The 25,789-nt window shown below is 50.0% G+C and overlaps 1 protein-coding gene across 2 annotated transcripts in view; it reads right to left on the bottom strand.

Moving 5' to 3' along the window:
• Window positions 1-10,520: 10,520 nt before the first annotated feature.
• Window positions 10,521-25,789, bottom strand: part of CPA5 (carboxypeptidase A5) — a 53,239-nt gene continuing 37,970 nt past the window's right edge. For both annotated transcript variants that reach the window (XM_042248831.2, XM_027968803.3), the window contains exons 5-12: window positions 18,097-18,195; window positions 17,420-17,521; window positions 16,108-16,209; window positions 15,651-15,761; window positions 15,137-15,227; window positions 11,670-11,869; window positions 11,327-11,411; window positions 10,521-10,842 (exon numbers count right to left, since the gene is read on the bottom strand). In XM_042248831.2, the coding sequence (XP_042104765.1) occupies window positions 10,655-10,842; window positions 11,327-11,411; window positions 11,670-11,869; window positions 15,137-15,227; window positions 15,651-15,761; window positions 16,108-16,209; window positions 17,420-17,521; window positions 18,097-18,195 (978 nt within the window). In that variant the 3' untranslated portion in view covers window positions 10,521-10,654. The remainder of the gene's footprint in view (window positions 10,843-11,326; window positions 11,412-11,669; window positions 11,870-15,136; window positions 15,228-15,650; window positions 15,762-16,107; window positions 16,210-17,419; window positions 17,522-18,096; window positions 18,196-25,789) is intronic.

Raw genomic sequence — 25,789 nt, 5'->3', positions numbered from 1 at the left:
GCTGCAGTCAGTTGGGAAGGTCAGCAGATGCGGAGAAGGTCCTGGGGCCTTTTAAACTCTCCCAGGACAGATGTCTCCTGGCTGAGCCCAAGAGTAGTCCTTCTGCTCACACCTGGGCCCTCTCCCACGGGCAGTGGGGAGGGGAGTTCCGGGCTCTGACACCGGCCCACCCTCCATGATAAAGTGGCAGGGAACAGGGCAGCTGGAGAGATAAGCCAGGCCTCAACCTCTGGCCATGAGGGCCCAGCCTGGGCCTGAGGGTCAGCTAGGGCTTGAGGCCTCCCAACTGGAAGCCTGCTTGCCCACAGACCCTCCAGTCCTATTACTGACCCGGCAATGGAGAAGAAGCCGGGACCCTGTAGCCTGGCTGCACCAGCTGGGGCCTTGTGTGGGGTGTCCCCTTCTCCCACGTTCCTGAACACCAGCTCTTTTGTTCCCACGAGAGAGCAAGCTGGGAGCCAGACTTGCTGGCTCCTCAACCACCCTGGTTTTGTCTAGGGTCGCCTGACCTGTAAGGGCACAGCCCTGGGAAGGAAACTTCCCAGCCCCACTCCCACCAGTCTCAGCGGCCTTGTGGGAATCAGGCCACAGCACAGGAACAGAAGTTCCCCTCCCTCCCTGCTGCTCTAGGGCTTTGGGAATCAAGGGTTGCCCTCGGTGGGAGCTGTAATCAGATGTCCTCTGAGCAGAAAGTGTGATGGTGGGAACCAGGGCTAGACCCCTATGGGGACTGCACAGTGTACAGGATGCTGACCTCACTGAAGAGACATCTAACACAAATCCACCCTAATCCACAGGGGTCAAGCGGTTCCCCCGCGGCATCCGGGGGCCCTGCTCTGCGTCAGGGCCTCAGGCTCCGGCACTGCTGAAACAGCCAAGGCGGCCCTTTCTGGTTTCCATCTGTTCCTTCTGCCTCTCCAGCCTACCCCCTCCCTACCTGGCCAAACTTCCTAGGCCAAGGCAGAGTGACCCATTGTGTTTACCCACAACTCTCCTGAACATAGCTCCGGGAAGGTGATAAGACGCTGAATTCATCCTCAACAGATGCTGAGCCTCCATGAAGACTGTTCCTTTCTATACTCTGGCACCCTTGCCTGCCCTCCGCACCCCAGGGAAATCTTACCTCCTTCCTGAAGCTTCCTCTGGCTTTTCTCCCACCTCTCTGTCCCACCTCTGAATGAACGCTCATCTCTTTGCTCATTCATCCTTCTGGGCCTGGTCCTCCGCTCCACCCTGACATGATGCCCAAGATAGATGGGCCCCTGATCTCATGGAACTTGGTCTGATGGGGCACACAGAAGTAACCAGCTTGGTTGTGTTCTCTCAAGTTTTCCTAGATGCTGTCAGTCACCAAGACAGAATTAAACATGCGTGACATTCACGGGGAGACATAGCCATGAGAGAGAAAGCGGAGGGGAGAAGAGCCTTCAGCTCGCCGCAGGACCGACACCTGGGAGGGGAGCAGGGAGAAGGCAGACTGGGTGGGAGGGATTCGGGCAGCAGCGCAGTCCTGAGGACACTTCAGCCAGGCCGATGCAGAACCTTGGGGCCAACACGGCAGCTCAGGGAGGCCTGCCTCCGACAGGAACGCTGCTGCCAGTGCGGTGCTGTGCTCAGTCACCGGCTGAGAACAGCCCAGGGGACACGTGGCCTCGTCACACCTCAGTGATGGGGCCATCGGGCCCCTAGGCTCCCCAGTGACTTGTTAGGATGCTGACAGAGTTCTAGTGGGAAAGACAGAAATAACCAGCCAACGTGTTGGTTCTGCAATAGGTCTCCAAGAAGCTGTCATCAAGATAGGATGAAACATGCGAGACACTCCTTGGGCCGCTCCCCTTGCTATAGGAGACCTATACGCATTTTCCGTAACGTGGTGTGAGAGACATCGGTAGGGCTGCAGGCTCAGAACTGTGGACCCAGCCAAGAGTGTCCAGCAAAGACTTTACCGAGAAAGTGAAATCTGACCTGGGTCTTAATGACTGGATTTTGCCAGGTAGGGCAGGGAAGTGATGTTTATCACACTGTTTGGTGCTTGAACATAAACACAGTTATTTCTCCTTAATCATTCCTAAAGTGTTATTTCTGTCTCCCCAGTGAGACTATACACTTCCTGAGACCAGGAACCATGTCTACCCATCCCTCATAGTCCCCCTCATCTCTTAAGTGTCCTACAGGGCTCTCGAGCTGCTCTAATCAGTGCCCCCCCGACCCCAGGAAAGTTTTGTAGGGCCTTTCTTTAGTTTGCATTATGAAAGAAGTATTTCTCTTTCTAAGTCAAAAGCTGCCCTATAGTTTTTAATGTTTCATGCACACTACCCATGTTGAAGGGGGTGCTGGCTAATTCTTGGTCTTTTGTGAATTCCTTTCAGAAAAGACAAGCCCATTGGAAAAGGGAGAGCAGAAAGGAGGGTGCCACAAGCCGAAATTAGGGTCAGCGCTGAGCAGCAAGCTAAGAGCACCGTGGCAGAGGAACGTGGGTCTCAAGTAGAGGTTAAGCCTAATTTCTGGGGTCCCTCCAAATGCTGAACATTGCCTTTTGGTAAAGACCAATTTGCTGGACTGGAACCGGGGGCAGAGGGCCGCAGCTCTGCCTTTCTACCCATGGGCATGCTTCACATCAGTCCAGAGTAAGGGCAAAGATGAGGGCCACTGGGCTGAAAGCTGGGGGAACAGGCAGAGCACCAAGACCTGGTCGCATGAGAAAGAAAACAGGCTGGCATCTAGATACAAGGACAAGCCACTGGGCAAGCGCCCGAGTGCAAACAGACGGCCCTGCTGTCATCACATCGACCAATTCAGTGTCCCTCCCTCCTTCCTGCTGCTGAGCTGGCTGAGCTAACCCAGAGTATATGCGGGTGCCACCCCTCAGCAAAGTCACCCCATTCCCAGCTTAGGGATAAAGTCTAAGATTGAAAGCGAAATGAAAGTGAAAGTCACTCAGTCGTGTCATACTCTTTGCGAATTCTCCAGGCCAGAATACTGGAGTGGGCAGCCTTTGCCTTCTCCAGGGAATCTTCCCAACCCAGGAATCGAACCCAGGTCTCCCACATTGCAGGCAGATTCTTTACCAGCTAAGCCTCAAGGGAACCCCAAATTCTAAGATTGGTCTAAGACAGTCTTCAAAGAATCTCATTCTATTTTGCAAGTGATTGGTTAGAGGTAGGCATGTGACCCAGTTTTGTCGATGAGATACGAGGGGAAACCAGCAAGGAAACTTCTAGAAAACATTTCCCTATTCTTGAGAAAGAGATACCTTTCTCTGGACATTGTCCAGTCTGTTGCCCCACATTTAGACTGTATAATATGAAAGAATATACATTTTGTTTTTATTAGTTGGGATTTCTGTTGTTCCTGTAAAAAGCATTCTAACTGATGCACTTACTAAGGTAAGCATACAGCTATTTTTAAAGTACCTGTATTGTCAGAAGACAATAAATTTTAGCCCAGGAGAGCCTTTATGGGAAATGGAGAAAGACACCCCTCCCGCTCTGGACAGACATCATTCCTTGTCCTAAGCAGAATACCTTTGTGCAGTGCATAAGCTGGACACACATCCATGGCAGCCCTGTTGCCAGAAAACACCCAAGCATGGCCAATAGGAGCCCTAAGACAGTGCTTAGAGATCCCCACGGCAAAACCTGGAAAATGGGCTGGTGACACAGCATAAGAAGATGCAGCCCCCCACGTCCACATTAGAGGTCCAAGAGGCACAGTGACGAGGGAGACCTTGGAAGAGGACAGATGGGCGCAGTCAGAGCGGCTAGATGCAGTAAAGGACTGAGACATCAGCTGTCCTGCCTTGGCAGCTGTGTTTAAGGCTGTCCGTGCTACATACAGTGTGCATGGGAAGAGACGTCTGTGGGAATCTGGGGCAGCCAAGTGGTGGACTGTAAAGGACATCTCTTATTTGCCCACCCAGTATCCTCCTCCTTCTGATAACAGCACCTTCATTTTCCCTTAAGGTCCACCTTTCCCAACTCTGAGGCCATGTGACTCAGATGGATGGAGCCACCCTGCCCCCACCCCAGCTTTAGGGACGAGCCAACAAATTCTACTTCTTTCCCACAAGCTTTTTCAGGTTGGTTTTCTGTCACACGTGATTGAAAAATGTATCTAGCTATAAAATAGACAACTAATAAAAACCCACTGTATAGCACAGGGAAATTTACCCAATACTCTGCAATGGTCTGTACTGGAAAGGAGTCTAAAAAGAGTGGAGATATATATATATATTACTGATTCACTTTTCTGTGTCCCTGAAACTAACACAACATTGTAAATCAACTATACTCCAATAAATTTTGGTTTTAAAAAAGAACCCACCTAACACAGACACTGCCTAACTTCAGAAGAGAGAACAATGGGACAGCAATGCCTTGTACAGTGATTGCCACAAACCCAGCAAATGGTTTGGGGCAGCTCCCTGCACATCCCTGGACCTCAGTTTCTTCATCCATGCAATGAGGGAGTTGGTCAAAATGATCTCCACAGTCCCTCACAGCTGTGACCCTTTATGATTCTAAGACACTTATATTTTTACCCTGGGCAGAGTGGAGAGAGGTTTGCCAGGTTTGTGGGAAGGTCAGAATAGAGACAGAGGGGCCCTGGAGTTCTCAATGGGTAAGTGCTCCCAGAGCAGTGTAGGTTGAGAGGGACCACGTCCTGCTAAGGTTGTATTAGGGAGGGCGGTCTTGGTGGGGGGGCACGGAAGCCAAGGAGAAGAAGGTCCATCAGCAGCCCTCCTTGAGCTCTGCTTTCATACCTGAGTGCCCAGTAGAGACTATTTGTTTGCTTGCAAGTTATGGAGCTGTCACTTTAACATAGCTAGCAGTGTTCATCCTCAGAATGGAGGCAGAAAATTTCTTTGGAAGAAGAGTCACCTACAGAAAGAAGCACTCCAGTGGGTTTTTAGGAAAAATCAGAAAAAAGAAAAAAAAAGTCAAAATCAGAGCCCAAATTTCAGGACAGAGATGCAGAAAAGAGAGACAGTGAGCGGGGGTGCCCCGTGTGCACAAGGGAAAATGTTCCTGAGCAAGCCTGAGAGAGAAGCTGGGGAGCACTTGAGGGTGCATTCCTACCCTTGGAGCCAGGATGGGCTGCCCCAGCAAAATAGGAACAGGCAGAGGAAACCACCTCTGAACCACCAACTCCAGTGGCAGCAATCTCCAGCATCCAATTTAGGTGTTTTATTTTCTACACTGCATTTCCCTTCTGTGTTCCCAAGTAAAATTTCGTGAGATGTTACCCCTGGTTTTGACTCTGTCTGGGGGAATTGAGGGAGGTGGGCTGATGGGTAAGGAGGTGAGGCTCAAATGGAGAATCACAGAACTTGGTGAAGCTAGTTAGGACAGAGCAAGGGGCCGAGTGCAGACCCTGGGGAGAGGTTAGCAATGGACAAACCAAATGAATAGATTTGCAACCGTGTCATCATTCCCAAGGATGGCCCCGAACCCTGGGGGGTGGACCCTCCAAAGGCAAACAGGCTGGAGTTGTTATTCAGGACGCACACCCCACCAGCAAGAGGAACATGGCCTCACCAGTTTATCAAGCCCTGACAGACCCCACGTCAACTGGGTTCTCCCTCAGTTCGTACTGTGTGGCTGCCTGGGCCTTCTTGTTTTTCTAAGGAAGCTTTTTAAATTTTTACTTTATCTTTCAGTAAAGTCATTTTCTCTCTGACCCTGTCGGGGGCATGCAGAGGTGAGAGGGAGGAGGAGGGGGGAAGTGGACAGCACCTCCCTGGACTCCCAGGACCCCAGCCATTAGCCCATCACCCTCGGCCCCTGCCGCCTGCCCTGCCCTCACACAGGACTCTTTCACATTCCAAACTGCCTGCCTAGTTTGTTTTTCTAAGAAAGCAATAACCACAGCACATTCACTGTGGTTCTTTATAGCTTTCCATATGTATAATCGCTCTTTCTCCCTTCAGTTTTTCCAATGTTTTTTTTTCTTTCAAATAAATGCTCATAAATTTTTCTGGTGAAAAGGATGAAAAACATACCAAAAAAGGACAGTCTGTTGGGAGAAAAAAACAAGCAAAATGCAGGGGGAAAAAAGGTCTTGTTTAGTATTATATACCTAAGAAATGGGGCAGGGTGCGGGGGGTGGAGTTCAAGCTTTATGAAAAAGAGATTATTCTGTAATAGCTCCCAAACTTGCATGTCTAAGTCTTGAGCTTTTGCTTGATAAACCTAAACCGCACCCTCACCCCGCCATCACGCCCCAGGGCTTGCTAGAAGAGACCCCGCAGTCCCAGGGGGACGATCCCTGGCTTCCCTCAGCCATTAGGTTTGTGTGGAGCCTTGCATAAGTCGGATGATCCAAGGGCCTCCAATCTTTATAACTGCAAAGTGTTGGATTAGAAACTTTCAAAGGACTCCTTAAGCTGGAAAGTTCTATGGCTTTATGATTAAGTCAGTCACTTGATGAGCTAGAGCAAAGAAATGGATTCAGAGGCCCCTGAAAATCCTCTGCCCTCTCAGAGAAGCTGCAGCAGAGTCTGCTGGCTGCTTTTCCAATATCCATGCTCCCCTTCCTCCTTGCCAGCAGAACTCCAAATCTGGGGGGAGGGTCAGCAATATCACCAGCTAGAAAGCAACTTTCCAGCCTCTCTTGCAGGTGGGCATGGCCACCTGACTGTCCCAGCCAATAAGACGTACATTTAAGTTCATGGACAGTCAGCTCAGCCCCTTACACTTTCTGTCTGGAATTCAGTCCTATGATGGCGACAGACCAGCGGTCAAGAGGATCACAGAGTGAAAAGATGGAACAGGCCAGAGGGGTCAGTGTCCCCAGCACATCACGGATGCACTGAACTAGCCCTGGACTGCCCAGCTCAGATGACTTGTTAGGAGAAACAAAACCATCTGGTTAAGCCGCAGTAAGATGAGTTTGGAGAAGGAAATGGCAACCCACTCCAGTACTCTTGCCTAGAGAATTCTGTAGACAGAAGAGCCTGGTGGGCTGCTGTCCATGGGGTCCCATAGAGTCAGACACAACTGAAGTGACTTAGCACGCATGCATGCATTAGAGAAGGAAATGGCAACCCACTCCAGTATCCCTGCCTGGAGAATCCCAGGGACAGGGGAGCCTGGTGGGCTGCTGTCTATGGGGTTGCCCAGAGTTGGACAAGACTGAAGTGACTTAGCAGCAGCAGCAGCAAGATGGGTTTCTGTCACCTATGCTAAACCTACACTAGGCAGAGAAAAAGAAACACCCCTTCAATACTGAGTACCTACTGTGTGCCTGACAGGAGCCAAGCGAGAGGGAAAAACCCAGACATGGTCAGTACCCTCATAGGCTCTCAAATAGCAGTAGACAGAACCACAGATAAAGAAGTCAACTAGGATCATTGCTGTCAAAGAAATTAATCAGTTCAGTCCAGTCACTCAGTCATGTCCGACTCTTTGCAGCCCCATGGACTGCAGCATGCCAGCCTCCCTGTCCATCACCAAGTCCCGGAGTTTACCCAAAGAAACAAGTAAGGTTTGAGAAAAGGAAACGATAGATCTACTTCCAGTGGGTGGTCTGAGGAGGACTAGTGAGGAAATTATACTGAAGGGAAAATCTTAAGGAGTGGGACACTTGAGGGAAGAAGAAGAGGACATAATATTGCAGACAAGGAGGAGCAACACGTGCAAGGCCTCTGGTTGGGAAGGAGCTGAAGGAACGGAGAGAAAACTGGCGAGGTTCGGGCTGATGAACGAGGCATTAAAACAGGCGAAACATGGCTGGCCACTCGCAGGGCCTGGCAGGGCCTGCCAAGCAGTACCTTGGGCGGGTTTTAAGTCATTGAAGGATTTTTAAGGGAAAAGTTACCTTTTAAGAAGACCACCCTCTGGAAAGCCGTTTCAGTGTCAACTTCGGAGGGCCTGTTGGCTGCACAGAGATCTCGCCAACGTGGCTGTGAGAATGAGTTCCTGGCCCTGGTCCTGAAGAGCTTTGAGCATGACTAGGGTGACCTGCAGGCCTGCCTCAGGCCTGCCACTCAGTAGCGTTGTGCCTTTTAAAAGCCAATGTCCAGTCTGAGTCTGAGCTTCCTCTTCTGGAAAATGAAAGACAGTACTACTCCTACCTCTTGGAGTTGCGAGGAGGCAATGGGTTGAATCCTTGGAAACATGCCTGGTGTGTAGTGTGTGCCAGAAGAGAGTTGATTATTTTCACTGTTATTGGGAAGCCCATCAGAGTCCAGATCTGCTGCCTCTAGGACTGTGCTTCTCTGACTAGGCTTTAGCATCACCTGGGTCCCCTCCTCAGAGATCCTGATTCAGGAGGGCTAAGGTGGCCAGAGAATCTGCCGTTCCAACAAGCTCCCAGGTGATGCTGATGCTTGTGGTCTGCAGACTACTCTGCACTAGGCTAGGGTCAAGGCAGTCCCTGGGAAATATTTGGGAGAAGGGTGACAGGATCCCCAGTGTTGTAGCCACCTTCAGCCCTAATAGCAGCAGAGGGTAGGAGGCCCAAAGCCCCAGGAGTCCCTGGGAGACTTGAACATGTTCCTTCAAGTCAGGGGAGCAGGGATCAGAGGTCCTCAGCCTTTTAGAAACCTCAGACCTCCTGGGCAGGATGGTAAAAAGGTGGATTTGGGGGCCCACCCCAGAGAGTCTGTTTCAGTCTGGAGATGGAATCTAGCCATCTTTATGTTAAATGACTCCCTACAGATTCTGCCCCGAGCCACACTAAGACAAATGGTGACATGGTGGGTTTGGAGTTAGACAAACCCAAGTTCAAATCTCCAACTTTCCATCTGTGTGGCCTTTTATGATCTTTAAAACCTCTCCAAATCATGCTCTCCTTATCTGAGCTTATTAATGAGTCTATACACCAGGAATATCCTCCCCTCAAGGCTGAAATAAAAATATTTGTGCAAAGGGCATAAAAGTTATAATCACAGACTCCAGTGTGCAAAAGTATGACTTGCTTTATTTATCTATAGCTTATATTAACTTAGCCCACAGCCTCGGGTTTCTGTTAATAGCAGAAAAATTCAGCTTGGAAATTCTAGGCCGCTTCCAGCTTTAAAAAAAAACACACACACACAAAAACTCAAGTCTCTTTTAGGAAACTCTAGCCCAAGTCAGGATTCTTTCCTCCTTTGTTGCCTTTTTCCTGGAGATGATCTAGGTACAGCTGGCCCTGGACACAGGCATGCCCACCATGCCATCACGGCCACTGGCTGCATGGCCCATCAGCTCAGCCTTCTCGCCTCTACGCATGCCAACCTTCTCATTTCTTTGCTCAGAGCTCTCAACAGCTGCTTTACTGATGTGTACCCAGCCATATGGCTGCCTCTAACCACCTGTCCAGACTCCCTATCAGCCACTGTTAATCTTTGGCTCAGGCGCCATATTGGACATGGCCCTTACCTAGAGCTTTGATCACCATTGATGCTCTCTTTCCACTAACTGGTCCAGCTTCTGTCTTCTTCTACAGGTTGGGTGGGAAGCAGAAGTTGTTCTTGTTCCCACCATCCCTCCTTTTCTTCCCTGTCTGTAAAACCCTGCACTCTTTGTGTCCTGCAGGGGCTAATTCATGGGTACCCACAATTCTGTGGGTTTTTTTTACTTTTTATTTTACATTGGAGTTGTGAAAGTTTCAGCAGCATAGCAGAGTGACTCAGCCATACACATACATGTATCCATTCTCTGGTACCCACAATCCTTTAGCAACAACAATAACAAAAGTCTGACCCTTGCAAATGAAGGTCTTGCTTTCTGCCTCAGACTTACACAAGCCCACTCAGCTCTCTAGTTGACCTCCTGTTCTTGGGGGTACCTGCTTGCCCCTGAAGGCAGGGCAGACAGACCCACTCTCCCTGCTCCCCAGTGATGGGGTAATGCAAAAGGGACAAGGCAGCCTGAGGATGGGAGAAGGCAGCTCATTTGTGTCTTAGAATCTCTCCTTGAGATAAAGTGCTTTCTTAGTAAATGGCCTTGCCTGGACTAACTTCTCAGTGCGTGACGACTATGGTGAGTAGCGAGAGGACCTCTCTCTCTGGATGTGCAGCACTTTGCTATACTGGCTCTGACGGGCTGCAACTCTGCTCCCAAGACCAAGGGAGCCTCTGAGGGTGCCCAGGAAGAGTAGGTCACACACCAGTGACTTGTTCACTTTTGTTATCTGGGTGACGAAAGGGGGGACTCTAAACAGGTCTCTCCAAAATAGGCAACTCCTCCCTACCCAGGATGGGAAATGCGGCAGGAAGAGGAGGTCACCTGTCTGTACCCACCTCTCACTCAGGGTGCCAGAAACGCCGCCCCTGGAGATCCACTCCTTCAGATCAACCACTGCCCCTTCCAGGGTCCTCTTAACAGTTAAGTGCCAAAAGGCTGATGTGGATATTAGTAGCTCCAAGGAGTAGTGTTATCTGTTTTGGGCCCCGAGACCATTGTAAGAGGAGAAAAGGGAATGCCTGCTAGTCTCACCTTTCTCCTGGGTACCTAGGAGGCCAAGAGGCATTTTCAAGGCCCCTGTCCCTTCCTGAACCCAAAGGAGTGGCAGCCAGCACCAGAAGCCACCAAGCCTCTTCAAATTTGTTTTTATTTCCTAAGGAGTCAGGGCAGGGATGGGGAAGGGATCCATAACTTGGATTTCAGGAGGATCCCAGGCCTCAGGAAAGAAAACCACTCCCCTGGCTCTCCCCTCCGCAGTTCTGTCAGTAGGGATGATGCAGCGTGTGCTCCATGATGGTCCGAACGGCCATCCACGTCTCCTGGGCCGTGGGGATGATCTGCACGGCTGGCAGCAGGAAGCCATAGCGCCCCGTGTCCCGGAGCTCGAAGCTGAAGGAGTACTTGATGCCACTGTCATAGGCCCAGTCAACTGTGATCCCGCTGGCCACATCTGGGGACAAAAGGGCAAAGAAATGCCCCCCAAAAGGGAGAACAGGGTGTGGTCACAAGGTACAGAGGCTTCCTGCAAAGACAGTGTGCCTTGGAGACCAAACCCCCACTCATCCCAGACCACACCAAGCTTCCTGGCCCAGGCTTCAACCTGGGCCACACCCTGCTCACCCAGTGCATGCTCTGCTCTAGCAAAATGGAAGCTCCTGGAGGCCACCAGACTTGGGATATGTATGCCTAAGAGGCATCGCAGTGAGCCAGCCATCAGGGGCCGTGCACTAATTAATAGAGAAGTGGGTGCTGGGTCTAGGTACCACTATTCACCCTTGTACTCAGATGTGGAAATCAGCTCTGGCCCAGCCCCGCTGGATCTGTGGCACAGCCCTGTGGCCAACCAGGCCTGCCAGCCAGCAGAGCCTGCACCTGCCTGAGCCCAGGTGGATGTGGCGCCCGCAGGAGCAGCAGCCAGGGGACGGCTCACTCACAGAGGGTGGTACTGATGCTGCCGTAAATGTACTCGATCCCGTGAACCTCATACAGGGCCTGCACTGCATCCTTGGCGAGATGGTACTGCAAGATTCAATCCAGGGAGTGAGAGGCAGTGGGTCCCCACTCCCCCACACCCTCACCAGCTGCTGTGAACCAGGGACTTAGGAGTCTTGGAAGTTGAATGTGTAGATGGCTCTTGCGGGAATGAAGCACAGCATCTCCAGCTGTGAACTGGATCACATGTGAGAACAAGCCCCTCACCCCCACCCTGCTCCCTACCAGGGGGAGAGTTGAGAGTCTGCGGGATGCCTCCCCCAAGCCCTAAGCAGCCAATCTTACCAACTCCTCCTGGTTTGAAACAGGCTCCAGAGAGTGGCCATACGGATACATGAGCATCTGAGAGTAGCTGTGGATGGAGATCAGAGCCTTGACGTTCCCATGGGACATGATAAAGTCCACGACGGCAGCCACTTCTGGCTCTGACTGAGGGGAGGGCCCATGATAAGTCTCTGAGCAGGGGTTGTTGTTAGAACCGTTTCCTGGAAGTAGAATAAAGATACCCACAGGGTTCAAATTCCCAGGCGTGGGAAAGACTCTCACAAAATATTCTGTATTCCTCTCTAATCCTAGTCTTCTTTGCAGTTTGGTTGCGATCATGTGGCTACTTTTGACCAATGAGAATGTGAGCAGTAATGATGGGTCACCTCTAGTTTGAGGCTAAGAGCAAGTATGACTTCTTGATACTCTTCTGTGTCATTAAAGCAAAAAAAACAAAACAAACAAACAAACAAAAAAACCCTCTAAATGGAGAAGTGTCCTGGATCTCTCTGTCACCAATGGAAGACAGCTATCAAGGAGGGTCACCTACCAATAGTGGACTTTACGTACATGAAAAATAAATTTTTTTACTGTGTTAGGCCACTGAGACTTGGAGGGATGCTTGTTACTGCTACATACCCTGGTCTAATCCATCAGAGGAGTGTTGCCACACCACAACTCAGCAACTCTGTGCCCTGCAGAGTGCTCCCTTAGCTTGTCTTTTGGTTAAGTCCTGACTGTGGTTCCATTAGAAAGTCAGGCCTGCCTCAGCAGTTGCTGCTAGGTCTCCAACCTGGCCTCCCCTATGAGCAGTGACCCCTGTGAGCTGACCCTTCTCTGCCGACCCTCCGCTTCCATGGGGAAGGCTTGGGTCAGTTGAGTGCTCAGATATAGTGTCTGCACAAGCTGTGCCAACCCAAGGGCAGCATGGACTTGGAGCTGGGAAAAGAGAGAATAGATCACCATAGTTGCCCAAGACTGCTCTGGGAAGCACAGATGCAAAAAATCCTTGAAAATTCTTCTGAATGGGTACCTAAGTCGGAAGGAGGGCAAAGAGTAACTGTTCCTCTACTTTGCTCACAAACTTAATTTGTTCCCATCTCCTACTAGATTCTTTGCTCCTCATCTCTTTTCTTCCTCTCCTGTTTTCCTCTCTTCCCCAGTGGCCAGTTGGTAGAGGGCTAGGCTGAGCTGGTCAAGATTTGGGGGTCAGGAACACATGAAAGAAGCATCCCAGGCCCTGCTCTCACTTCTCCCTGAAATGACTGCACAGAAGCCCGGTCAGAAGCCAGGGGCTGCCCAACTTCTGAAGCCTCCTGAGGATGCCAGAGCAGCCCCCTTACCCCCAGGGCAATGAGCTGGCTGCAGACCTAGGTGGTTGGCCCATGGACTGGTTCAGATGTTGTCCTAGGACTGCAGCAAACAGGTCCTCCCCAAGGGTGCAGGTGAGGGCGGTATAGGTGGGAAGGATGATCTACAGATTACTCATTATGCAGAAATCAAATTAAGGCAATAATAAAGTCATAAACAAAATCTTCCTGCCTGAGTCACTAAGCAGATACTCGCTATTTCTGGCCACAGGCAGGCCCAGAGGCAATTCTGTCACCTGAAAGCGCATCCCCTCTTGGTCTGCACAACCTCACCAGGGGTGAGGACTGACCCTGGTTGGAAGGGGGTATGCCTGCAGGGAATGAAGGGGTAGGAGCAGCCTGGTGGGCTGGAGCTGGCCCAGCTAACAGCGGCCCTGTTTGTTGTGTCTGCTGGGAGCTTCTGCACCTGCTACACTTGATGAATGACAAATAGCAACAGATGAGCAGAGCGGGGGAGGCTGCAAGCTTTGTCTGCTTTTGCAGCCCACGCATGGAAAGCGGTTCCCCTGCCAACGACCAGGTGGCTTTGCCCAAATATGGAGAAACACTTCAGGCCATTAGTTCTGGTTTGAGCTAAGCAGAATAAACTAATCTTCCCCTGACCAAATGGGAATTAGCTGCCTGCCTCTCTCTGACGTTCACAAAGTCCTCCGAGCCTGCCTGTTTCACAAGTACCTGCTAATGGATTCATTAGCTATTTATTTTTCCTTCTCAAAAATGTAATTTGTAGCAAGGGGAACTCACTGGAAGGACACGGTAAATTATTAAAAGCAGTAATCTTTGGGCAGTGGGATTATGGGAGCTTTTTGTCCCCTCTGGGCTTTTTTTTTTTTTTCCACTTTTTTTTCCACATTGTGTATATACTGATTTTTCCCCCCTGTGGTGAAACCCACAAAAGATATTTTCTTTAAGAGGTAATTTGTCTTTCTTCTAGCCAGTCTGTCTCAGGGTAGATAGGCACTCACTTCAGCCAGTTCTAAGGGGCCCACGTGGATGCTTTCTTGGGACAAATGTCTGGTTATTTGGAGATGGAAATGCCTAATTTTACACAGCTGTGTTTCCTTACACAAGCAGTTACAAGTACAACCCAGATTCTCAGGCAACCCCTACACTGTGGGCTGATTGGCTTTGCTCTGTAGACTTCAGAGCTATCCTTATTTTCAAAGAACGGGTTCAAAGAAGCCAGATTTTCGAAACAATGGGCATCTGGATCTAGAATGTTCTGCCTTGTTGGATTAGCCAACAAACAGGTCTGCAGATTTGTTTTTCAATAGCACTGTCTCCTGTGGAGCTAAACTCTGACTCCTGGTATAGTGTGGCAGCCACATCTGGAGGCCAAGGGCTATGCCTATTCAACCCTCTGCTTTGGAGACTGTCCTGGTTAGACCCAGCATCCCACCCATCAAGCTGCTGCATTCCCAGGGTTCACATACTGGTCTCTGTTTCAGTTTCCCCATGTGGTCCTTACGCCCCTGGCATGGCAAGGGAGATAATAAGGAAGAACACCAAGGGAACTCAGGAGGAAGCTGCCCACTCCTCCCTAGGATCACAGGGCCCTGTGGATACACAACAGCCGAGGGTCACAAAGTAATTGGACCGAAATAAAAGCCAGGCTTAAGTCAGTGTTGATGATAAGAAACTAGCTTATTCTATATTTAAACCTTTGTCCCGGCCTCCCCAGAGGGCAAAATTCGGGTCACAGTTCTCAAGGAATGAGTTTTGAGACATTTTCCTGTGGCGTGCTCCCTTCAAGGAAGGGCTAGAGATATTCAGGGGGCACCATAAATCCTGGGTTTTAAATAACAAGCAAGACTACTTTGGACCTCCTTAAGCCTTTCTCTGCCATATTTAGGATCGGATCCTTGCAGTTAGTCCCCATTCAAGGAGCTGTTTCCCACGAAGGCTTAGCATATGTATACACTTAACAGACATATGCAACCTCTCCCCATATATCACAGCCAATCCTAGGCATGTGCCCGCCTGTCCCTGGCCATGACTCACTCGCATTAGCTAAGTGCTCTGCCTCCCCGGTTATGCGTCAACATAATCTGTGTGGGAGATGTGCCAAGGACCAAGTTCTCCCCAGCCCTGCCCTCGGGGTGCAGCAGACTGAGGTACCTCCAAAGCCTGACTTCCAGTTCCGGTTAAGATCCACACCAATGCAGAAGGTTCCCGGTCTGCTGGACTTGTTCTTCCGCCACAAGCGGTTCTGAAAAAGTGCAGGGCAGGTGACTGAGCCCTTTCTGGGTGGGAGCCTCTGACATCCTCGTCTAGGAAGCGGGTCTGGTGGGACAGGGAGGGATGAAAGGAAGGAATCTCTAGGGCAGGATGGGGCTGGCATACTGAGCCACGGCTGCAGATCAAATGCTTTCTGGTTAAAGCTGGGGTACGGCGAGAGGCGTGAGCACAACCAAATAACAGTGGACTTCCCTGGGCAGTTGGAGGGCAACAGTTGCAACCACAGCACCTGAGCAGCCCGCCTGCCTCACGGAGACTCTGCAAGGAGCTCCCAAAGGCTCTGTCCCCAGGGAACCTCAGCAGAGCATCCCAAAGCCACCGTGACCTTTCTTTCCTCCATTACCCCCAGAGCTGACCCCTGATTCCTAAGCCCCTCCCTCTCAGGTGCTCTCACCATACTGTGGGTATAAGCAAACCCATCAGGATTAGAGACAATCTCCAGGAAGACATCCATGGCGTTCAGTACATCTGTTACGATGCGGTCTTTGCCATATTCACTGACAATCTGCAAGAAAGGGCCGAGTAGGTACAGACTGAGGGACAGGAGGTCCTGGCGGGCTCTCCTCTAGAGTACAGCAGGACATCAGTACAGCCACTGGCTACAGGCAGGGATGGCATCGGGTCATCAGGTTCATCCTTGTGCAGAACTGAAGGCTTGGATTTTCAACAACTAGAAGGTGGGGGCTCTGGGCTGCAAATGGCCAGAGCACATGGCAGCTGTTCCACAGGGCAGGTGTGCAGAAAGCACCCCAAGTCAGATGAACCAAGTAAGTTTTCAACTGGAGGTGCCCTTAAATAGTTGAGCAGCTCCAACCCTCCACCCCATCCCAGCCCCTACGGTCCATGCTGACCTTCCTAGCAATCCAGATGCCGGTGGCATGGGTGATCCACTCCCGGGAATGGATTCCAGAATCAATCCAGATGGCCGGACGCCGAGAACCTCCAGTGCTGAACTGGGGAAAAGCACCAGGCCCCACACAAGTTTGAACCACGACAGCTACAGGGCTGTCCCCAGACTGCCTAGAATGAGGCCCCAGATATATCTTCAGTGCCTGCGGTGGCTCCCTGTTCCTGAGAGGGGGGTTATATGTGTGGGTACCTGCGTAGGAGCCCATGGAAAGTGCACACATGTGGGGACCTTGGCAACATAGTGATGCTCTTGCGGGGCAAAGTGATCTAGTTAGAAGCACAGAATTGCCCAGGTCTGCAAGTGTTTTAGACTAGTGCTTCGCAAACTTTCAAGGGCACGTGAATCCTCCAGAAATGTTACTAAAATTCAGATTCTGATGCAGTAGATCTGGAAGGTGAGGTTGGTAATTTCTAACAAACTCAGAAATGCTGTTCCTTTGGGTCCAGGGACCACCCTGAGTAGCGAGAGCTTAGACAACATTAAAGAGCGAACACAGGCAGCCCTTATGAGAAATCAAAGCAGGCACAGGTGAAGTCAAGTCCCACGTTAGCCGAGGCCAAATGACCCTTCAGAAGAGTCCCCCAGGGCACTTCTGAGGACAGCTGAGTCTGTCTTCTCTGAGAGCTGCGTGTCAAATGACCTGCGAGGTCCACGCTCTTGAGTGCCCTCAGAGCACATACAAAGAATTGTTTTCCAGTATGCTTCAAACTTCCACCTCTCCTGCCGCCTCCATGGCCAAGGGCACTGCTGCCGCCAAGTTTACTGGAACCCTGTTTCCAGTGGGCTCTGTGAAGGGCTAGAAGGTCTCCTCATAGACTCAGGCCTATCCATGGGGCTGCCTAAGCCAGAGGGCCTCAGTCATTTGTAAATGAGGCCTCTGTGTACCTCTTTTCCCATTGACCAGATGAAGCAGCTGAGTTAACAGGAAGAATGCTGATTCACTCACACTCACATCCCAAGTTCAAGCTGATGACTGCCATTCTGCAGTTCCATCTCCTTAACAAACCTCCCACCAGATTCCTGACCCAGAATATGCCCAGGTCACTGCACTGCCAACTGTCCACACCTACAAGGTGTGGGTCCCTGAACATCACCATCCCAAAGCTTGTGCATCACCTCAGGACACGAGTGTACACACCTCTCTCCCTAAACGGACTGGCTGACTCCCCACCCAGCCACAACCCCACATGAGCTCAGTCTTATGCCTGAGGCACTCACTGTATAGTCTAGCGGTCAACACTCCCAGCTTTTACCTTCAGAACAAGGATGGACCGATTTTCAAAGCTGTGGCCAATCTGAAGTTTTGAGACAATATCTGAATGCTCAGTTACAAAGTTGTCAATCCAGGTATAGATCTGAAAGGAAAGAAGTTTCTCAGATGGGCAGTTAAGCAGGGAGGGAGCAAACCCCAGGGTCTCTCTGAATATTCTCCTTCCCTGATCCTACCACCCTCTTTAATGCTTCCCCACCTCCCTTGAGGATATAAAAGAACTGCAAAAACCAAAGACTACCTCCAGGTCTAAGGCAGGAGCTGTGGTCAGCCTGGATTCCCAGACTTTTCACCTCCGTGCAGTGCTATGCCTTTGCCTGGAAGAGCAGCATGTGCTGAGCCAACTCAGCCCCCTAGGGTTAGCCTGCAAGGCTCTCTCTGGTTGGAAGTTTCTCTTCCTTCCATTTTATTGGCCCCTTCCATCTACTTACAGATCTCATAGTCCTTGCAGTATTGTTTTTAGTCATCCTGCCCCTTTTATATTCTAAGTTTCTTGAAGGCAGGATTATTTATCTCAGACATCAATAACTTTCTCCCAGTGTCTGCTCTACACTCTCTAGGCATCAGCTCACAGTCTGCTATATCCCCAGAGCCCTGAGTCTGGACAACCCGAGGGTCCAAGAGGACAGCAGAGTCTGGAGCCTGATGGGGCAGACCCACCTCCTCCAGAGTGTGGTAAGAGGAGTAACTGAAGCTACTGGTGCTTCGCTCCAACCGGCGGGATTTCGCCATCGCTTCTCTCTCCTCATCCAGCAGCACCTGGGAGGCAGAAGCACATATTGGAAGGGAAGGCGAGGTTGGGCCAGGCATGTCACTTCTGGGCCCTGCCTCAGCTGGCTGCACAAAGATAGCATCGACATAGCAGAATGAGCCAGAATGAGTGTGAGCTGTGCAACAGGAGATGCCAGGTTGCTGGGTGATTCTTCTGCTTGGCAAGCTGGCATTCATCCTGCCTTTTCCCAAATGAGCATGGGTCAAGGAGTCTGGAGAATGTGGTCCTAAGTCTGCCACTGCCACTGACTTGCTGTGGAACCTTAACCTTGGTTTCCTCAGCTTGAAAATCGAGACTTGCCTTGCCCATTTCAATAGGATAAAATGTAATAACAGATACCAAAGTGCTTTGGAAAATATGCTCATGGGTGGCTGCCAACATTGCTTTTGCCCTCTGTGAACACTCTGTTGAGCAAAAGCCCAAGCTGAACTATGTACACTGACCCCTTGGAGAGCAGAGGGCTCACCTGGCCCACATCACGAACTCGACTCCAGGAAGCAGCCCTGACAGTTGACGTCCAAGCCATTTGAGAGACCTGTCCAAATCACTTTACTTAATGTGCCAACAGTCTTTCACTCACCATTTTAACTGCCTGTTAAACACAAGTACAGATGAGCCAAAGCAGCATCCTTACTTGAGTGGCAATTGGGAGCTGGCTCTCAGTCCTTCTGTGGTACTTTGAAGTGACCTCCCACATCATCCTGGGGCATTTTCCCCACTTTTGGAGTCAGTGAAATGGGTAGGTGCCCTTCATCCTAAACTCATACCCTTACATTGTCACCCAGGGACGAAGACACCCCAGGACTCAGCGATGACTACAGCATGGGAGGGGTCTGGGCCTCTTTGCAACAAAAGGGAAAGCAAAGACCCTCAACCCAAAGTCACCCTGGTTTGCCCCTCTGTGGTTGTTGTTTAGTCACGTCAGGCTCAGTCATGTCTGACTCTTTGCGACCCCATGGACTGTAGCCCACCACGCTTCTGGGTCCATGGGATGTCCCAGGCAAGAACAGTGGAGTGGGTTGCCATTTTCTTCTCCAGGGGAACTTCTACACCCAAGGATTGAACCTGTGTCTCCTGCAATGGCAGGCGGATTCTTTACCACTGAGTCACAAGTGCACGGGAAAGTCCGTGCACCTCTGGGTCACAAGTAAATCCTGATGATGCCTTGCTTCAGGCCAGGGCCTTTTAGTTTACCAAGCATCTTAATACCCATCATCTCAGTTCATCTTATGACCTGATGACAGGACAAGAATTAACTATTCATGTTTTAGAGATAAAGCAAATTAGAGAGATAAACAGACTTAACAGCAAAGCTAACAAGGGACAGAGACGAGATAAAAATCCAGTTACCCTAGTTTCTAGCACTATGTCCCTTAAGGCCAGCTAGCTAGCAAAATTAAAGGCAAATAAGAATCACACACACACACAGATACATCTATGTATCTGTGTGTGTGTGTGTATACACAGAGGGAGAAAGAGAAAGCACATGTATAAAATATTAACAACAGGTGAAAAGCCCATCATACTATTCTTATAATTTAAAACCGCTTTAAAATAATAAAAAGGCAATACCCCATGCATAGGAAAACAAGACAGTAAAATGCCAACAAAATTTACCCAAATGCTAACATGACTGTTAGGATAGAAAGCTTGTGATTTTAAGCAATTTTTCCTTTTCTCTATTTTCACATTTTTCTCAGCATGCTCATATTACTTCAATAAGTAAAATCTTCTGAATGAATAAATACAAAAACAAAGGCAAAAATGCCCCCAATGTCTGAAAATGAAGGAGCAGCCATCCATGGAGTCTCCAGTCCCAGGGCTAGAAGACAGCCCCTCTCCATCCCCACCTGCTGAGGCCGAGGTCACTGCCGGGTGACACTCTCACCCCACTCCCCCTGTCAACTTACTCACAAACCTCAAATCACAAATTTAAAAATGGGAGTGGAAATCAAAGCTTGGGGGCTCATTTCTTTTTGAGCACCAACTACACATGTGGCCTTTATAATGGTGACGTTTTCTAGCTAAACTGGCTGGGCTGGGGACGTTCCCACTTGTGCAAAGCAGGGATTGCTGGTTTAGAGAGAGATGGCTGGAGGAGCCCCGATCTTCACTGACACAAGCACCATCCTGGGAAGTCCTAACAAAGGAAATTTGTCTTCTTCCCAGAAAATCGACAGAAATCTCAGCAGCCCCCATGACCGATGTGTGCCTGTCACCGTGGGCCAGGCACGACCAGCTGCAGTGAGCAGCTGCAGGAAGAGCAGGTCGGGCCGACGTACCCGGAGTCAAGGCCGGTTCTGTGCCATGCTGGTCCCACCGCCATGAAGTTAAAGGACTGACTTCCTAGGGGTGGAGGTGGTGGGTGAAGATGGAGGAGAGAGAAGACAGGACTGGAGGACCCAGTTCTTTCTACACAGCCCAGGGACACCCACAGGAAGGGAGTTCACACAAGGTTGTCCTTTGTTCTACACAACAGCTTGGAGGCAAATGGGAAGTCGGCACCCAACTGCAAATAACTTTCCAAACACCCTCACAGCCTTGTGAATGGATGTGACACCCGCTTACAAATTGGAAATGCTCAGCCCTCACAGCTGGGCCCTGGATTCCAGGAACATGAATCTGTCCTGGCCTGAAAAATACACAGATGTTTGCTCCCTTCATAGGGCTGAGGTAAGGGAAGGAAGGGGATGGGAGATCTAAGAATGCAGTCTCATCTCACCACAGCCCTGTCAGGCTTCTTGGAGAAAAAAAACAGATTCAGAAGTAAGCCATTTGCCTCCTGGAAGCCATAACCTGACAGAAAAAGTAGTACCTTGGTGTAAATTAATTTATGACAGGAGTAAGGAAGGATGGAGACATTAAGAAGTGTACCTCCAAGATGGGGGGGGAGGGTGCGGGGAGCAGACTGAGGGCCCCAAAGGTGAAGGTGACACCTGAAAGGAACCTGCATTCACAGCTCTCTCCAACCTCAGACGTGAAATGGAAGCAGCTCCAGGAAGCAGTGGGTGGGGGACAGGAGACGGCTCTAACACGGCTCTATGAGGACAGCAGTCACTTCTCCTTACCCACCCCTGACCTCCTCTGCAGGCCTAACATCTCCAGTGGTAGCTGCATGGCTGGTAGCAACCACAGTCCATGCCTATGCTGGGATGTGGGGCTTGGAGGGTACAGATCTGGGACTGTTAGAATGAACCCTTCAGAAGTCAAAGCTGAACTGGGGCTTCACTATCCTAAAGGCAAAGTTAAAACACCATATGAACAACAGTGACACCCACTAAGGAGGCAGATGGCATAAGAGTAAAGAGTCCAGGGCCTGGAGTCAGGCTATCTCAGGTTAAATCCTTTGTTGTCACTGACGGGCAAATGACTAAGTTCTCTGTGCCTTGGTCTCCAAATTATGAATTTTTCTGAGCTTTCATAAAATGGAGGTCATGTTATCATGTACTTTCACACATACTTGAAGTGTTCTTGTGAGGATTAGAAGGGTGAATACATGTAAACTGCTTAGAACATTGCCTAGCACGCAGTAAATGCCAGCTATGATGACGAGGGACAACAACAGGATGACAGTAACTCTCGAGGTGACTCTAGGACTCCGAGGTGGAATAGTCATTACAGGGCACAACCAGGAAACCTGGGTTCCTCCAGAAACCTGGTGTCTGTCAGACTTGGACAGTAAGTGGACCATTAGTGGTCACTCGGGTGAGTCAGACAGTCCCTGCCCCTGCCCTCCGCAGGACCAACAGAGAGGCTGGCCCTTCTGTCCCCGTCTCCCCACCCCCTGGACCCTCCTCAACCCTCACCCCCAGGCAGCTAGCCTCTGCCTCTCCCTCAGCGGCTTGCCCATGATTCCTATCTTTCCTCACCTATTCCTGTCCTCCTCTCCTCTTCAGAGCTGCCACCCACCCCGACCCCAGCCAACACAATTCCCACGTTTTAATCTCTTCTGTTCAGCAGACTGGACTTCCCAGGTGGTGCTAGTGGTAAAGAATCCAGCTGCCAGTGCAGGAGATATGAGACTCAGGTTTGATCCCTGGGTTGGGAAGATCCCCTGGGGGAGGGCACAGCAACCCACTCCAGTACTCTTGCCTGGAGAATCCCACAGACAGAGGTGGGCTACAGTCCATGAGGTCACCAAGAGTCAGACATGACTGAAGCGACTTAGCATGCACACACATTCAGCAGAGTAATGTCTGTGATGCACACACTGGGCACTAAAGACACAACAGTCAACAAAATGAAACTGCCTGCCCTCCTCGAGCCCTACAATCTGGTAGGGGAGACAGACGATAAACGAGACAAAGAAGTGAACCATATAGGATATTAGAAGGCCATAGGTGCCAAGAAGAAAAGTGAGGGAGGGAACTGGGGGAATGTGGGAGAAGGGTACAACTTAACATAAGATGAAAAGTTGATATGTGAGTCAGGTTTTGAGAGCAGTGAGCCACCTGCTGATATTTGCAGAATCAGGATTCCAGCAATATAGGGCCAGCAAGTGCAAAGGCCCTGAGATATAATCCTAGCCAAAGGCATTGAGGCAAGGATAGCTCAGGCAAGCTGGAGGAATGTCAAGAAGGTGATGGTGCCTGGAGCAGAGTAAGCAAGAGTCAGCAGTGCAGGGCAGCACGTGGATATGTAGAGCATTACAGCAGTTTTAAGGACTTTGGCTTTTACTGTGAATGAAGTGGGGAGACATGGAGGGTTTTAAGCAGAGGACTGATATAACAGGACTTGCATACTTTTAAAGAACACCTCTGACTGCTGTGTTGAGACTAGGCAATAAGGAGGCAAGGGTGGAATCATGGAGAACAGTTAGGAAACTACTAGAATAATCCAGGTGAGGGCTGATGGGGTATTGACCCATGGTGTTTGCGTAGAATTTGCAAGATACATCTCTCTACATCTCACCATCAGAAGGGAGAACTGATAGGATTTGCTAATTTGTCTGTGGGACAGACCACCTGACCTGCCTCTTGAGAAACCTGTATGCAGGTCAGGAAGCAACAGTTAGAACTGGACATGGAACAAGAGACTGGTTCCAAATAGGAAAAGGAGTATGTCAAGGCTGTATATTGTCATCCTGCTTATTTAACTTATATGCAGAGTACATCATGAGAAACGTTGGGCTGGATGAAGCACAAGCTGGAATCAAGATTGCTGGGAGAAATATCAAAAACCTCAGATATGCAGATGATACCACCCTTATGGCAGAAAGTGAAGAAGAACTAAAGAGCCTCTTAATGAAAGTGAAAGAAGAGTGAAAAAGTTGGCTTAAAGCTCAGCATTCAGAAAACAAAGATCATGGCATCAGGTCCCATCACTTCATTGCAAATAGATGGGGAAACAGTGGAAACAGTGACAGACTATTTTGGGGGGCTCCAAAATCACTGCAGATGGTGACTGCAGCCATGAAATAAAAAGACACTTACTCCTTAGAAGAAAAGTTATGACCAACATAGACAGCATATTAAAAAGCAGAGACATTACCTTGCCAACACAGGTCCATCTAGTCAAGGCTATGGTTTTCCAGTAGTCATGTATGGATGTGAGAGTTGGACTGTGAAGAAAGCTGAGCACCGAAGAATTGATGCTTTTGAACTGTGATGTTGGAGAAGATTCTTGAGAGTCCCTTGGACTGCAAGGAGATCCAACCAGTCCATTCTGAAGGAGATCAGTCCTGAATGTTCACTGGACGGACTGATGTTGAAGCTGAAACTCCAATACTTTGGCCACCTGATCCGAAGAGCTGACTCATTGGAAAAGACCCTGATGCTGGGAAAGATTGAAGGCAAGAGGAGAAGGGGATGACAGAGGATGAGATGGTTGGGTGGCATCACCGACTCAATGGACATGAGTTTGAGTAAACTCCAGGTGTTGGTGATGGACAGGGAGGCCTGGTGTGCTGCAGTCCATGGGGTCACAAAGAATTGGACATGACTGAGTGACTGAACTGAACTGAAGAACTGTCTGCGGGATGTGAGAAAAAGAGTCAAGGATGACTCCAGGTTTCTTGTCTGAGGAACGAGAGGACGGCATTGCCATTTGCTACACTGGGGGAGGCTGTGGAGGAGCAGGCCAGGGGAGCTGGGTTTGTACCTGTGAAGTCTGAGATGCCCATTAGACACCCAGGTAGAAATGCCAAGTAGATGGTCAGAGATGTGAACCTGGAGTTCCAATCAGATATGAGAGGCTGGCTGGAGCTACCAACACGGGAGTTCTCAGGAGGTGGAAGGTATTCAATTCCATGATCTTGGATGAGGGGACAGAGAAGAGGTCGAAGGACAGAGCTAGGAAACAGAACAGCGTGCAGAGAAGCAGCCAGGAAGATGGGACGACCCAGGAGAGTGTGATGTCCCATAAGTCCAGAGAGGAGAGGGTGATGGGTCGGGCTAAAAGCTGGAAGCACGATGCACACTCGGAGCTGACTGCTGAGGGAACCTGGGAGCTGTGTGACGCTGTGTGTGACAACTGGGGTGAAGGTAGCGGTGGACAGTTTACCCAAAAAGAGGGATGAAGATGGCATGTAGAGTCAACATTTCCTGGAGTTCTGCTCTTGGAATAAGAGAAGTGGGGTGATAGCTGGAGGTTGGGGGAAGGGATCAAGAGAGGACCTTTTTAAGATGAGAGAAATAACTCTATATTTGTATGCTAATGGGAATGATCCAGGAGAGAGGGGAAAATTGGCCAAGCAGTATTTACACTAAATTGTATTTTACTCTAGAGCGTGCTCGGAGCATGGGTGATTTTTGTTTTCTCCTTTGTGCTTTCCCCTATTTTCCGAATTATCTATCATGAATATTTATTAATTTTGTAATCAGAAAAAAAGCCATTAAAATCCACAGAGCTGATTGCTCAAGTGAAGCCTTTCCATGGTGACTCATCCCAGGGAGGAAAAAAAGAAAAAAGAAAAAAGAAACCAAAGGGCTAAAAAGAATGAGGAGGTGAAGAAAAATTAAATGCAAATAGAGCTCACTCAAAATCAGATAATTTCTTTCCTGGCCCACTGCAATTTCCTCACCACCCTCCTGCCTGTCAGTCTCTCCCTGCTCCTGTCCCCAACTCAACACTGTCAACATTGTCACTGTCAGAAGGATTTTTCTTAAATGCAAATCTGATCGTGTCAGAGCCCTCCGAAGGCTCCCCCATGGTTTTCGGGATTTTCTCTCAACCTTTTCACCTGGTGGAGGGTGCCCTTTGTGCTCTGGTCTGGCCTCATTGCCAATCATGGGCCCCTTCCCCTCCCCAGCCCTCCCTTCTCCCGGCCCTCCCTTCTCCTGGCCCTCCCTTCTCCCGCTCTTCAGCCACACCGTAATTGCCGCCTTCTCAGAGCCTCAGAGCGACCATGCAGTGCCTCTTGTACCCGCTCCCATAGCAACCTGCTCCACTCCATCAGCGCATCATCCACTCCATTGTAATCACTGATTTACTCCCCTCCGCTTCCCCACCCCCACAGCACTCCAGCTCCCCTGGATACAGGGACTGGATTTCTTTATCTTTGTTTTTCCGGTACCTTGCCTAATACCCAGCACACAGTTGGCATCTCTGTATCTGTGGGTGGAATGAATGAGTCCACCTAGT

Source organism: Ovis aries, chromosome 4, assembly GCF_016772045.2.
Source record: "Ovis aries strain OAR_USU_Benz2616 breed Rambouillet chromosome 4, ARS-UI_Ramb_v3.0, whole genome shotgun sequence".
In the NCBI taxonomy this organism is placed as follows: domain Eukaryota; kingdom Metazoa; phylum Chordata; class Mammalia; order Artiodactyla; family Bovidae; genus Ovis; species Ovis aries.
Note: the sequence above shows the minus strand (reverse complement) of the source record. Positions and strands in the feature narration are given on the sequence as shown.